At 43.7% G+C, this 15,488-nt stretch overlaps 1 protein-coding gene across 1 annotated transcript in view; it reads left to right on the top strand.

The window, feature by feature from the left end:
- LOC308627091 (transmembrane protein 132B) overlaps positions 1–15,488 on the top strand; it is a gene marked incomplete at its 5' end in the record, with an annotated part of 374,488 nt that overhangs the window by 190,554 nt on the left and 168,446 nt on the right. Inside the window, one exon of the mRNA XM_081252803.1 lies at positions 6,899–7,045. Within this exon, the coding sequence (XP_081108929.1) occupies positions 6,899–7,045 (147 nt within the window). The remainder of the gene's footprint in view (positions 1–6,898; positions 7,046–15,488) is intronic.

Raw genomic sequence — 15,488 nt, 5'->3', positions numbered from 1 at the left:
ACCTTGTAGCTGTAAGACCTCAAGCTGCAGCTGCCCTTTGGAGCTGTTTGACCTGGAGGCTTCCCACAGTGCTGCCTAGTGACTTGTAAGCGCCCTCTCTGATCCTCTTCTCCCTGGGGTTCCCTGCCCTCTTCCCCTTCTGGCTAGTGGCCCTCATGCCATGTCATTTGGAAGGTCTTAGGCTATGAGGGACTTAGGCATCACACAAACTTGTCAGATTGTTGCCGCGGTAAAGCTTGTTGCGTGCCACTGCCACCTAGTGGTCATATCTTTCCCTTGCTCAGCCCCCAAATCCCTCAAGCTCGTTACAGTGCTGAGACCATTAATCGCTGTCACAAGGTTTAGATTATTGTAGTTTTTAAATAACAAGAGTTAAGAATATCACCAAGCCTAAAAATATTTCTCTAAAACAAACTTAATGAATATTCAAGGCATGGATTTTTCTGGGCTTAGATTGTTCCAACAAATAGAATCTAAAATTGGGAAGGATTTGGACTAAGAACTGAGATTCTGGAACAATTTTATAACTTGTATGTAGGAGGGAGGCAGAACCTCAATAATTTGGCTTCAGGCTTGTGGTTTTGATTCCTACCATCCATTTCTTCTGTTGTAACTCGAATTTCCTTTTGGGAGCCACTCCCTGCTAACCCCTCCCACGTGGTTCAGATGGGATTCATTTCACTCTTAGTGCAGGATGGTCGTTGTCTGGGCAAACCAATAAGCATTGTCCTTTCACCCCACCTAGGCCACAGTGATAGGTCCAAGGTTGAGGACTCAGTCAAATTCAACCAATGAAAACCTGGCTCCAGGAGTTTGTTCTAGGAGAGAGAGTCTTGCTTTTCCCTTGCGGATGAGGAGGTGAGATCAAGAGCTGTTGGCAGCCACACTGTGACCACAAGAAGACAGCCTATCGGTGCACAAAACCCACATATGTGAGACCTGAACAGAGTCAGGTGCCTAGGGAAGTGGGGACATCATTTGAACCTTTGTGGTGAGCCACTTCTAAAGCTGGTCCCACTTCTGGACGTTGAAGTACACTAGACATGAACCGGAATTGGATTATTTCTTTGGTCAACTACAATCACAGAAAATGTCTGAGACTTTGTCAGGTGCACACTGATGTCCTTTGAACCCAAAGTGTCGAGGGTTCAAGTGTAGAGTAACCTTTATGGAAAAAAAAATAAAAGGATTTACTACGGCAAATGGACGGTTTGCTCCGTCTTGGGATATGAGAGGAATTTCCTGCCACGGAAAAGGAGTAAGATCAGGGAAATCATATCTAGAGAGGAGGTGGCTGGGGTCCTGCGTGGAGACTTAGAGCAGTTTCAAAGGACATCTCACAGGGAGGGGGCTTGATGCCTGAGTGTATGATCTCTGGAGAGTCTGTAGTAGTTCATGGTGAGAAAAATCATAATAGCTAACACTGATCAGTTTCTTTGTCCCAGGTGTTCTTCTAAGCACTTTATATACAGTGATTCACTTAATCTTCATACAAACTACACTATAGATAGATAATATTATTACACACATTTTGTAGATGAGGAAACTGAGTCACAGATGTTCAGTGATTGGTATCCAAACTCTCACAGTTCATTGTCATCATCACTAACTCCACCACCTCCCTGACCTTCATCCTTAGAAGCATCCAGCTCTCCTAGGCAGGTAGGAATGCCTGGTGCTTCATAACCACCAAGGCAAAAATAATGAGAATGTATTTCTTTTGGGGAAGAGATAGTTAGGGAGTTTGGGATTGACACGCACACACCACTTTCTTTCTTTCTTTCTTTCTTTCTTTCTTTCTTTCTTTCTTTCTTTCTTTCTTTCTTTCTTTCTTTCTTTTCTTTCTTTCTTTTCTTTCTTTATCTTTATTGGAGTATAATTGCTTTACAATGGTGTATTACTTTCTGCTGTATAACAAAGTGAATCAGCCATACATATACATATATCCCCATATCTCCTCCCTCTTGCGTCTCCCTCCCACCCTCACTATCCCACCCCTCTAGGTGGTCACAGAGCACCGAGATGATCTCCCTGTGCTATGTGGCTGCTTCCCACTAGCTATCTGTTTTACCTTTGGTAGTGTATATATGTCCATGCCACTCTCTTACTTTGTCCCAGCTTACACTTCCCCCTCCCCGTGTCCTCAAGTCCATTCTCTAGTAGGTCTGTGTCTTTATTCCCGTCTTACCCCTAGGTTCTTCATGACATTTTTTTCTTAGATTCCATATATATGTGTTAGCATACGGTATTTGTTTTTCTCTTTCTGACTTACTTCACTCTGTATATGACAGACTCTAGGTCCATCCACCTCACTACAAATAACTCAATTTCGTTTCTTTTTATGGCTGAGTAATATTCCATTGTATATATGTGCCACATCTTCTTTATCCATTCATCTGTCAATGGACACTTAGGTTGCTTCCATGTCCTGGCTATTGTAAACAGAGCTGCAATGAACATTTTGGTACATGACTCTTTTTGAATTATGGTTTTCTCAGGGTATATGCCCAGTAGTGGGATTGCTGGGTCGTATGATAGTTCTATTTTTAGTTTTTTAAGGAACCTCCATACTGTTCTCTATAGTGGCTGTATCAATTTACATTCCCACCAACAGTGCAAGAGGGTTCCCTTTTCTACACACCCTCTCCAGCGTTTATTGTTTGTAGATTTTTTGATGATGGCCATTCTGACCGGTGTGAGATGATATCTCATTGTAGTTTTGATTTGCATTTCTCTAATGATTAATGATGTTGAGCATTCTTTCATGTGTTTGTTGCCCATCTGTGTATCTTCTTTGGAGAAATGTCTAGTTAGGTCTTCTGCCCAGTTTTGGATTGGGTTGTTTGTTGTTCTGATATTGAGCTGCATGAGCTGCTTGTAAATTTTGGAGATTAATCCTTTGTCAGTTGCTTCATTTGCAAATATTTTCTTCCATTCTGAGGGTTGTCTTTTGGTCTTGTTTATGGTTTCCTTTGCTGTGCAAAAGCTTTTAAGTTTCATTAGGTCCCATTTGTTCATTTTTGTTTTTATTTCCATTTCTCTAGGAGGTGGGTCAAAAAGGCTCTTGCTGTGATTTATGTCATAGAGTGTTCTATGTTTTCCTCTAAGAGTTTGATAGTGTCTGGCCTTACATTTAGGTCTTTAATCCATTTTGAGTTTATTTTTGTGTATGGTGTTAGGGAGTGTTCTAATTTCATTCTTTTACATGTAGCTGTCCAGTTTTCCCAGCACCACTATTGAAGAGGCTGTCTTTTCCCCACTGTATATTCTTGCCTCCTTTATCAAAGATAAGATGACCATATGTGCATGGGTTTATCTCTGGGCTTTCTATCCTGTTCCACTGATCTATATTTCTGTTTTTGTGCCAGTACCATACTGTCTTGATTACTGTAGTTTTGTAGTATAGTCTGAAGTCAGGGAGCCTGATTCCTCCAGCTCCGTTTTTCTTTCTCAAGATTGCTTTGGCTATTCGGGGCCTTTTGTGTTTCCATACAAATTGTGAATTTTTTTGTTCTAGTTCTGTGAAAAATGCCAGTGGTAGTTTGATAGGGATTGCATTGAATCTGTAGATTGCTTTGGCTAGTAGAGTCATTTTCACAATGTTGATTTTTCCAATCCAAGAACATGATATATCTCTCCATCTATTTGTATCATCTTTAATTTCTTTCATCAATGTCTTATAATTTTCTGCATACAGGTCTTTTGTCTCCTTAGGTAGGTTTATTCCTAGATATTTTATTCTTTTAGTTGCAATGGTAAATGGGAGTGTTTTCTTAATTTCACTTTCAGATTTTTCATCATTAGCGTATAGGAATGCAAGAGATTTCTGTGCGTTAATTTTGTATCCTCTGCAGGGAATTCTCTGCATGGGGCAGAGTAGGAGGGAAGGGGGGCAGGTTTTGGAGTCAGGGGATCTGGTTTCTAATCCTAGCTCTGTCACTGTCTAGCTCTATGACCTCCAGCTCGCCGCTCCCTCTGGGGGTGTGAGGGTCACAGTTTGATCATCAGGACATTGGGAACAATAGTAATCATCCTGACCATGCGGCTGCTTGGTCAAATTGCTCTGTGATCCGTGTATGTGGAAGAATGTGATAAGCCATTAAAGTGGCAAGTACTGGTAGAAATGAGGAGGTGCTCTTGACAGTGGGAGGACTCTGCTTATGGAGACATGCATTCTGGAACATTCTCTCCAGTTGCCCCTTTTGCAGCAAGATGGAATGGCTGGAAACAGGGACACAATGGGACGCCTCTATTCATGGCTTGCATAAATTAATTCCCGGAACTTTGTGATGGCAAGAAAGGAAGCTTTGAGGAGTTAGCATATGTAGTCACCAGAATTCAACAGGAAAAACCATCCAGTTGGGACAAGGAATGGCGCCTGAATCTCTGGAGGGGGTCAGGAATGCCAAATGCAAGAGCGAGCAGGTGTATGTCTTAACATCTGTGTAAGGTCCTATAAGAAGGGAATACAGGAAGCAGAAACTTAAAAAAATTTAATTAGATATGCAAGTATTTGAGTCCCCTAATTCCACCCGGGGTTCCTTATGGTAGGCAGCAAAATCAGGGGCTTTAGGACAACCCTTGAGTCCAGAACATTCTCTCCTGCTGCTTGAAATTCTGACTTTAGGGATTCCCTTCTTTGGGTCCTTTTTGGATTTTGATAAATCCTTTTTTAAAGTTTCAGTCCCTCCTGGGAGGGTCCATTCACCTGTTTTTTCTTCTTTTCTTTCTTTTTTAATTGAAGCAAATTTCACATAACATAAAATGTACCATTTCTAAATGAATAATTCACTGGCGTTTAGTACACAGTGTTGTGCAGACACCACCTCTATCTAGTTCCAAGACATTTTTATGACCCCAAAAGGAAGCCCCATACCTGTTAGCTAAGCAGCTACTCCTCGTTCTGCTCCTCCCAGCCCCTGGAAACCACTAATCTGCTTTCTATCTCTGTGGATTTACCTGTTCTGGATATTTTATGTAAATGGAACCATACAATACATGGCCTTTTGTGTCTGGCTTCTTTCACTTGGAATGATGTTTGTGAGGTTCATCCATGTTGTAACATGTATCAGCACTTCATTCCTTTTTGTGGCTGAATAGTATTCCACGATACGTATATATCACATTTTGTTTATCCTTTCATCATGTGATGGGCATTTGGGTTGTTTCTGCCTTTTGGCTGTTGTGAACAGTGCCATCATGAGATGCATGTACAAGGGTTTGCCTGAGTATCTGTTTTCAATTCGTTTGGGTCTATATGCAAGAGTAGAATTACTGAGTCATATAGTAATTCTGTGTTTAACTTTCTGAGCATCTGCAAAGCTGTTTTCCGAAGTAGCTGCACCATCTTACGTTCCTACCAGCAGTATACAGGGGTTCCAATTTCTCCACATCCTTGTCAACATTTATTATTTTCCCTTTTTTGATGATAGCCATCCTCGTGGGTGTGATGTGGTATCTCATGATTTTGATTTGCATTTCCCTGTTGACTAATGATGCTGAGCATCTTTTCATGTTCTTATTGGCCACGTATATGTTCTTTGAAGAAACATCTATTTTCAGATTGAGTTATTTGTCTTTTTTGTTGTTGAGTTGCAAGAGCTCTTTATATATGCTGGATACTAGACCCTTATCAGAGATATGATTTGTGGATATATCCTCCCATTGTATCCTTTCACCTTCATTCATATGTTTTAAATTGCATCTTAGACCTTGCTGTTATGTGTGGATTTGATTAATAAATCTCTTGGAGGGAATATTTGCTTCTAAGTTCTTGGTGGCGGTGGAATGTCTGTCTTGATGGATCTGTCTTTGCTGATGCTCCTGTAACTCCTGCACACATACCATTTTTTTGCATCGTGGCATTCCTTTTGCCTTCTCTCTGGAAAAGGATGCCCAGAGCCTCACTGGGCATTTCTCGTTAGTCCACAGGCCTCTGGGAAGCAGAGGGGGTTCAGGTACCTTCACAGCCAAGCATGCGCTGACCCTCTGCAGCATTAGTTCATGCACCTGGAAGTCCAGTGACACCCTTTTCATATTACTTACATTTAGTTAAACACAGCAAGCAGCTTGGCTTTCCATGACCCTGTCTTCCTCCTGATTGTTCTCCAGACAAGTCCACAGCATCTGGGCAAGTCCTAAGGCCATTGTCAGAGAACTTGGATGCTGCCTTGCAATCCCTGTGGTCACAGAGGAGATGTATTCTGGTTAGTAACAACATGAAGATAGTTTTAGGAGCAGGGAAGAAACGGCAGACAATCCAGGCTGGGAACTCTCTTTGGCCTTTGCTCAATGGCTGAAGCAGCTGGGGCCTTGGATTCTTCCTTGGGGAATTGAGTTCTGCAAACATCGTACCAGGCAGTACTTGGCCACTTCAGCCTGCCTGAATGCTGTATTTCTTTTGCTCCTCTGAGGACCGCGTGGTCCCACTGTTTCCTCTTCACAGTGTGATCAGTGCTGCCCACCTCCCCCTTGGTGCCCTGGATGGTGCCATCTCCTGGGCTGGCATAGCCCCTGCAGCCTCTCAGACCCTCTCACCTCATGGGGACCCTTCCCCATCCCCAGGGGAAGAACCGGGCCCCAGATTCCATCCACGCCTACCAGACACATCTGTCTCGTCTCCGTCCCACAGGACCCCTGAAACAGAGAGCGATCTGGTTCCCAACACACCGATCAGACAGAAAATTAACAGACATGGCAAAATGCTGGGGCTCCTACTTTGGGGCCCTTGTAAAAGTAACAGGACACTTAGTTTTCAAAGGAAAGGCATTATGGCCACTCTTCCCTACGTGTCCCAGAGGAAAGGGGAGAGCTGTGCGAGCTCCCTATTTTTGCTCCCTGTTTTGAACTAAAATGGTCATATATATATATATATATATATTTTTTTTCTACCCCACAGAATTAAGGCAGCAGCAGGTGTGAAAATAACCGCAGTGAGAGTCAGCAACGAAGACCAGTGGGCGGTCCAGGAGGAAATTGACAATGACCGTGTTCAGACAGCAGCCACCCTCACCTGCGTGGGTCACCACCCGGACATACAGAGCAGGTAAGTGCTGAGATGCTCAAGGCGCCTCGGCAGTGGTGGGTTGGGGATGGTTGCAAACGCTGATAGGAAAATAATGAGTGTATAAATAAAGTGGTGCCTCTGCATTTTTATTTTTTTTGTGCCCTTTTAAAAAAAATTTTATTTTATTTATTTTTTGATACAGCAGGTTCTTATTCGTTATCCACTGTATACATATTCGTGTATACGTGTCAATCCCAATCTCCCAGTTCATCCCACCACCACCCTCCCCCACCTCCACTTTCCCCACCTTGGTGTCCATACGTTTGTTCTCTACCTCTGTGTCTCTATTTCTGCCCTGCAAACCGGTTCATCTGTACCGTTTTTCTAGGTGCCTCTGCCTTTCATGGGAGACGTGTTCCTTTGAATTCATCAGCTCAGCTCCGTCCTACAGCTTCTGAATGTATTATCGGATGTGCTGCAGGATGAGGGCTTTATCCTTTATGCTCTTTATACATCAGTGACCTAATTAGGTTGGCAATCTCAAAAATGACCTGAACTCCTATTTGTCCCAGTGCAGGGTTTGATAACCATTATTTAAAAATTTTATTATTGTTACTGTTATTGTTGGCAGTGTAGAGCTGAAGAATGAAGTGGGGAAAACAGAAATGATTTAAGAGGCAAGGGGGAAATGTACATTTTTAGGAGTGAACCGAGGGCGCCTCTAGCTGTCAAGTAATGGTCTCTCAGCGCTTAGAAGTAGTCGTTTTGCAGCTGTCCTACCTGGGTGTTGGCATATGGGCTCGGGATGTGAAGTTGGGGCACTTGGCGCTGCCGGCAGGTCTTCTCTACCTCCGATAGCAGCCTTGGGTTTTACGGGGCTGAGCTTGCCTGGGAAGCAGAAGGAGGCTGTTGCTAAAAAATCTTGCATCTGGGCTCCCAACAGGCGGAACGAGCTCTCAGCCCTGTTGCCACAGTCTTTTCTACAGTCTCTTGGCCTCTCTTCTCTTCCCTTTTGACTGAGCAAGGCTGGCCATGCAGTTCCCCCGGCTTTAAAACCACCAATGGCTCCCGCTTCAGCCAGGATGAGACCCCTAACTCCTCAGGCTGGCAAAGAGCCCTGTTTAGATCTTTCACTTATCATCTTCTAGTGTCATAACCTGTTCTCTTTTCTTTCGTTTCTGTCTTTCTTTTTTTGCCACACCGCGCAGCATTCAGGATCTTAGTTCCCCGACCAGGGATTAAACCTGCGCCCCCTGCAATGGAAGGGCGGGAATCTTAACCACTGGACCACTAGGGAAGTCCCTCTTTTCTTGTTTTTAAACCCTTTGAGGTCCATGATGTTGGACACCGAAGGGGCACTGGGTGAATGAATGAGGGAGCTGGTGGGTGGGTGGGTGGGAGCATGAGAAATGGAGAGGTTGCGTGGAGCTTTTGCCTTTTCTAATGGATTTCTAGGCTGAGGGCTGTCTCTGCTTGGGTGACCTCAGCCAACCTCAGCTAGAACTCTGTTCTGCCTGACTTTGAAGAGCTCTTTTAAAGGGAAAGAGTGACTCAGGTTGAGTGATCAAAAGCCTCTGGTTAGGAATATTGATCAGGTGATCTGGGTTCCTCTCACTCCCAACTCAGCATTCCGGTCATCGTCCTCTACATCCCTTGACAGAGCTTTTAGTCTGCAGCCTCATGTGACCCATGGTTTCCCTGGAAATCTGAATCTGCCGTCTGAACACTCCCCTATCCTGAGCTGTCGATACCTGGAAGGAGTCTAGGATTTTTATATTTGCTCAGTTGCAGGTACTAGAATTCTCACCTAAAAGTGGCTGCAACAATAGGATTTTGTCATCTCATGTGACAAGAAGCTTGGAGGTGGGTGGCTCCGTGGTTGGTTAATCCAGCAGCACAATTGTGTCACCCAGGTGCATTCCGTCTTCCTACTGTATCATGCCCAATTCACTGGCTGTCATCCTCCAGCTTGTTTCCTCACAGCTGCAAGGTGGCTGCAGCAGTTCCAGGCATCACAAACTTATCTAGTTGTATACAAAGACTAGAAGGGAGGGGGGCTTCTCTTTTGGCCAGGGAAGAAGACCTTTCCAGCTGGAAAGAAGACTTTCCCTGGAAGTCTAAGATCTCATCAGTAGTTCCATGCCTTTGCTCAAGAAGCAGGGTAGTCTGGAAAGTTGAATATCTGGTATTATTTTCAGGCTTTGTACTGAGAGATAGTCTTTGATGTCAGGGAGAAGGGTGGTCAGCTCGCAGTATCTGCCACGCTTCTTAAAGGTGGGATGCGTCCAGGGTTGTGCCTTGATCTCTGTTTTGACTCCGCTGGAAGACTTCCTCTTGGTTGCTGGGGTGTTTATCTGGTGGACTTTGTCTGACCGATGCCCTTAGGTACCACACGATTGAAGCCCAAGCAGAAAGGGCTCCTCGACTGCTTGTGCACGTGGAGAAATTCAGGGGGGACAGGTGCCAGAAGTGTCTGGATGCAGCATTCTTAGCAACCTGTCTCTTCGTCTTTCCTCTGGGTTGGCCTCATCTCCAGCAGGTCTTCCCAGCATCAATCCTACTGGCTTGGTCACTTCAGGGAGAACGCTGTTCTGCTCCATCACATCCAGCGCAAGTCCTGGGGCTGCTCATCACCGGATCTGCCTGGAGTAACACGGATCTTGTACTCACTCTGAACCAATCTCTGTAGCCAGCTGTAAAAGTAGGGGATGGGTGGGTCTTCCCTGGTGGCGCAGTGGTTGAGAGTCCACCTGCCGATGCAGGGGACGCGAGTTTGTGCCCCGGTCCGGGAGGATCCCACATGCCGCAGAGCGGCTGGGCCGTGAGCTGTGGCTGCTGAGCCTGCGCGTCCGGAGCCTGTGCTCCGCAATGGGAGAGGCCACGACAGTGAGAGGCCTGCGTACCACACACACACAAAAAAAAGTAGGGGATGGGTGGACCCACCTGAATGACTTGGGCTTAGAGTACGGGAGAGGGTTCTGGGGGGAAAATGGGAGGGCAGAAACAAGAGGTGGCCAGGAAGTTACGACAGTCCTGCTGACCCTCTTGTTGGGCTGGAGGAGCCCCAGTGGGATGCCTGGACTTACACCCTCAGAAGTCACTGTGTGGCTCTCTAACGGCCGTCTCCGTGGTCTGCACAGGGGAAGTTGGCTTGGTTGAAATACTGGCTGGTGGAGTGGTGATGTTTTAAATTGAAGGGAAAACACAGGCTGTGGTTTTCGCTTTTGGTTCTGAGAGAATCAATTTTGCATTCTCTTTAGAAGAGATTAAAAAAGTTACAAGAGGAAAAAAAAGTAGTTACATAACCAGAGTTACATAAGTATCAGACATTGCAGCATCGTCTTCTTCTCTGACTTCACTTTCCATTTTTGCCCTTCCCTGGGCTGTTAGAAGGACAGGGATTGTTGCTGGCATGACAATTTATGCTTATCTAATATCCCTCTAAAATCGCTTCCAGAATCTAAATAAATAATTGCTTCTTTTTATACTTTTTTTGTTGTTGTTGAATTGTGAGATCAAATGAGGTGTGAAATACCAGCTCATGGACTGTATTTGTCAGGCTAACAAAGTGAATCTGTGAATATATCCCTAACAAAACATCCCGCGGAAGGCTGTTATCTCTGAATTGTGACAACCTTGGGCGGAATAGGGTTTTTAATAGAATATAATGTACCAACTGCCTGAAGTTCTGTGATAAGAATTAAAAATGTGTCAGTATGGGAAGACTCAATGGGCTTGGTTAGGAAGGCAGAAAAGTCTTAATTCAAAATATTTTAATGAACACTCATTGTGAGGAAATGTGAGTAATAAAGATGGAAACCACAAGGGACTTCCCTGGTGGCGCAGTGGTTAAGAATCCACCTGCCAATGCAGGGGACACCGGTTCGAGCCCTGGTCCGGGAAGATCCTACGTGCCACGGAGCAACTAAGCCCGTGCACCACAACTACTGAGCCCATGTGCCACAACTACTGAGCCTGCGCTCTAGAGCCTATGCTCCGCAACAAGTGAAGCCACCACAGTGAGAAGCCTGTGCACCGCAAAGAAGAGTAGCCCCCGCTTGCTACAACTAGAGAAAGCCCGCGCACAGCAACGAAGACCCTACGCAGCCAAAAATAAATAAAATTAAATCTTAAAAAAAAGATGGAAACCACAAGAGAATGAGTTGCATAGCCCAACAAAACGAGAACGGATTAGAAAAATAAGCCAATTTGAAAGTGTTCAGAACAGATAAAATGAAACCAAGAGAAATGAAAGCCGGATGATGGACTCTTGGTGTGGGAAACCGCGTGCAACCAGCTAGTTGAGATGAGGTTGTTTCTTCAGTGATTTCTGTCTGGCCGTTGGGACCCAAACCTCTGAGAAAATAAGGTGCCACTCTGTGTGGTCAGAAACCACAATGCAGAGCTCATTCTCACCTGAAAGTTGGTACAGAGGCAGAGAGAAGCTCCGGGCTGCACCATAGAAACAGGAGTCTGTGCTTCTCCATAGGATAGAAAAGCCAAACCCTAAATTTGTCGTATATAATGAAAAGCGTGGTAAAAACAAACTTTTGTTCATCGATTTTTGAGATTTTTCTGTGAAAAGTTCTTGAAAGAAATAGACACACCCCACATGACTGTAGCCCAGTTGAAGGTGAAATCGACATCAAAGTAAATGTTGACTGTGAAGTGTTACCATGTTTGAACATCTGGATTCACTGTTTCAGGAGTTTTTCTCGGCCTGCTCTAATCCAGAAGTGATTATAACAGGTTGAGCAGAAGAAGGGATCACCCTTTCAACTAACTTGACTAACTCATTGCTTTTTGTGAGATTTAGCAGTTGAACCTTAAGGAACAAGCAATGGTAATAGAGGAAAAGTCACCAAGTCGTGTGTCGTTTTATGGATCTGTGAAACACGAACCACGCTAAATCTTTATTGTGCTTAAGGCGTCTTATTCAAGTTAGAGAAGGAGAAGGGGGAGGGGGAGGGGGGAGGGGAGGACAGGTCAGTGATGGTAACAGTTGCCTCTGTTTCTAAGACGTATAAGTAGATTTTTCCCACCAGACTCAGTTCAGGGTGGTTACTTTCCTTCTGTAAAACGTTTTATTGAGACATAAAAGACAGAACATGTGGAAATGTTGTAGTATGTCTCTGAGGGCGGTTTTGTGTGATTGTGTTTCTTATTTATTTGAAAAACTTCTTGAAAAACCAAATCATTCAGTGCCTGATACCATTGTAAGTCTTTGCGGGAAAACACACTTTTAAAGGTCAGAAATCTTAGAGCCCTAGGAGGGAGATAACTATTATCATTCCCATTCAACAGATGTGTAAATTGAGGCACAGTTTCAGTGACTCCCCCAGGTCTCAGAACCAGTAAGTAGCCAAAGCACTCTGCCTTTCGGGTCCATGCTCTTGTCCACGACACTGGGCTCTTTGTGAGGCACGAGGAGATGCCCCTGCTGTGCACTCTCCTTACCCCCCACCCCATCTTTCAGCTCTCTTGCCTTAAGTGGACTGAAAACTCAGTAAAAAGCAGCATCCACAGCACTAGCAGACCATCTAGCATGTGGAAATAGACGCTGTAGTGAGTTGAAGTGTGGCCCCCAAAGGTTGTGTCCACATCCGAATCCCTGGAACTTGTGAATGTGACCCTGTTTGGAAAAAGGGTCTTTACAGAGGTAACTCAGAATCTTGAGAAGAGGTGATCATTCTGGATTATCTGGGCAGGCCCTCAATCCAATGATGTGTCCGTATAAGATATGTTCATTGCAGCTCTATTTACAATAGCCAGGACATGGAAGCAGCCTAAATGTCCATCAACAGATGAATGGATGAAGAAGATGTGGCACATATATACAATGGAATATTACTCAGCCATAAAAAGAAACGAAATTGAGTTATTTGTAGTGAGGTGGATGGACCTAGAGTCTGTCATATACAGAGTGAAGTAAGTCAGAAAGAGAAAAACAAATACCGTATGCTAACACATACATATGGAATCTAAGAAAAAAAAGAAGATCATGAAGAACCTAGGGGTAAGACGGGAATAAAGGCACAGACCTACTAGAGAATGGACTTGAGGATATAGGGAGGGGGATGGGTAAGCTGTGACAAAGCGAGAGAGTGGCATGGACATATATACACTACCAAACGTAAAATAGATAGCTAGTAGGAAGCAGCCACATAGCACAGGGAGATCAGCTGGGTGGTTTGTGACCACCTAGAGGGGAGGGATAAGGAGGGTGGGAGGGAGGGAAACGCAAGAGGGAAGAGATATGGGAACATATATATATGTATAACTGATTCACTTTGTTATAAAATAGAAACTAACACACGATTGTAAAGCAATTATACTCCAATAAGACGTTAAAAACAAAAAAGATAGACACACAGAAGAGCAGGCCACGTAAAGATGGAGGCTGAGATGGGAGGGATGCAGCCACAAACCAAGGAAGCCTGGTGCCACCAGAGGCTGGGCAAGGCAATGAATGGATATCCCCTGGAGGCACTGATAACACCTTGATTTTGGAACTCTGCCTTCCAGAACTGTGAGAGAATAAATCTCTATTGTTTTAGGCCATTACATTTTTGGTAATTTGTTGAAGCAGCCCTAGGAAACGAATACGGGGGCTTAATGACTACTTGGCAAATGAATAAATCAAGGCATCTCCATCCTGGATGTGTATCAGAATAGCCTGGGAGTCTCTAAAAAGCACACACTCCTTAGACCTTACCTCTAATTGGGTCACAGGCATTGTTATTAAAAAAAAAAAACCCTAGTGAATTTAATGTGTAGCCAAGGATACAGGAATAAATGAAATGTTAATTAATTTAAGCACCATAAAGAAGATAAAGGTACTTTGTTTTTTAAACAATTTTAGGATTGGAAAATAATTGACTTAGAACACGGAATTCTTGGATTTACAATAGCATTTGCCACTGCGCGCTTGGAGACCTCTGAGTAGCAGCTATCACAACAGTTCAAAATCAAGATTTGATGTATAGAAACGCATCGTGCCCTGGACTCGTTTGTAATTCTCTCTAGAAAGTGGCAACAGAATTCACCTATAGGAAATAGAGGACTCTTCCCCTCCCCCCAAAAGGGACCAGACCAGCTGAAGAAAAGAAAAGAAAAGAAATACTTAAAAAATATTTCTCCTCTTTTCCTAACCAGTGCGAAACTCTGTGCATTTATGCAGCTAGCTAGTTTCAGCCTAAGTGTAATAGAAAGCTTCTTACTTCAAAAGTAATAGATGTTTAGCTGTAGAAAATTTAGAAAATACAACTGAGTAAAATGGAGAAGATAAAAGTCATCTCTGAACCAATGTATGAGTCATAGGCAGCCATTGTTAATATTTTGATGAGTATATCTGCACATGCTCATTGTTCACATGTATGTGAATGTACATAAAGACATGATTTTTGTCAATACAAGAATTTGTTTACCTTTGAAAACTGTTGTTTTCTGTAATAATGTAGAATAAATACATGGCAGCATCTTTTCATGTCATTAGATATTTAACCATAAAAAGAATTATCAACCCTTTTGAAAAACTGATGAAAGTGGTGGATTCTTCCTCCCCCAAAACTACAAATATGCATACATAAACATTGTTTTCTAACAATTTCAAATTAATGGGACCTTTCCATGAACCTGTAATTTTTAATGCAATATTTAAAAGTGGTATAGTATTCTGTTGATATTATAGAGGTGTGTTCTATTCACTTACCATGTTTCGTTTTCTCCTCTTTAAAACATTGCTGCTGGCCATTTGTATGATGTTTTATTTTTTCCTCCTTTTAAACATTCTTTTTTTGTTTTTTTTTTTTAAACATAAAATGTCTGTTGCATATTCCTGTAGATAAGTCTTTGGGAGAGAAAGCTACAAGTGAATGGGTGGGTTCAAAAGACATGACTATGTTTTAAGTTTGTGATGCTTTTGTGAAATTTTCCTGCCAGTTTACACCGCCAGCTCTGGGTAAGCGTGCCCAGTTCTCCGTTCCTTTGCCAACTTTGGGCATTGCCTTAAAAAGATAATTTGATAGTTGAAATATGGCTGTCTGCTTGCATTGACTTAATTTCTGGTGAAGTTTAACAATTTTTGGCATGTTTGACTGCAAATGTTTTTCCCCACTTGTTGTCTTTAGTGGGTTTTTTTTTTTGTTTCTTTTGTTATATTTGTATTCTGACTTCAGTGATGTTGTAGGCTTTTGTGTTGTCCAATCCAGTCATCATTTTCTTTCAAGTCAAGGGCTCCCACCTGGAGGAGGGATGGTGTAGGGGCGAGCAGGATGCGTGAAAGGCTCTGTCAAAACCCACCCATGGGCTTCCCTGGTGGCGCAGTGGTTGGGAGTCCGCCTGCCGATGCAGGGGACACGGGTTTGTGCCCCGGTCCGGGAGGATCCCACATCCCGCAGAGCCTGCGCGTCCCGAGCCTGTGCTCCGCAACAGGAGAGGCCACAACAGTGAGAGGCCCGCATACCGCAAAAAACAAACAAAC

The sequence above is a fragment of the Mesoplodon bidens genome (assembly GCF_964165515.1).
Source record: "Mesoplodon bidens genome assembly, chromosome: 13".
Taxonomy (NCBI): domain Eukaryota; kingdom Metazoa; phylum Chordata; class Mammalia; order Artiodactyla; family Ziphiidae; genus Mesoplodon; species Mesoplodon bidens.
The sequence above is the reverse complement of the archived record's forward strand: the minus strand, read 5'-3'. Positions and strand labels throughout refer to the sequence as shown.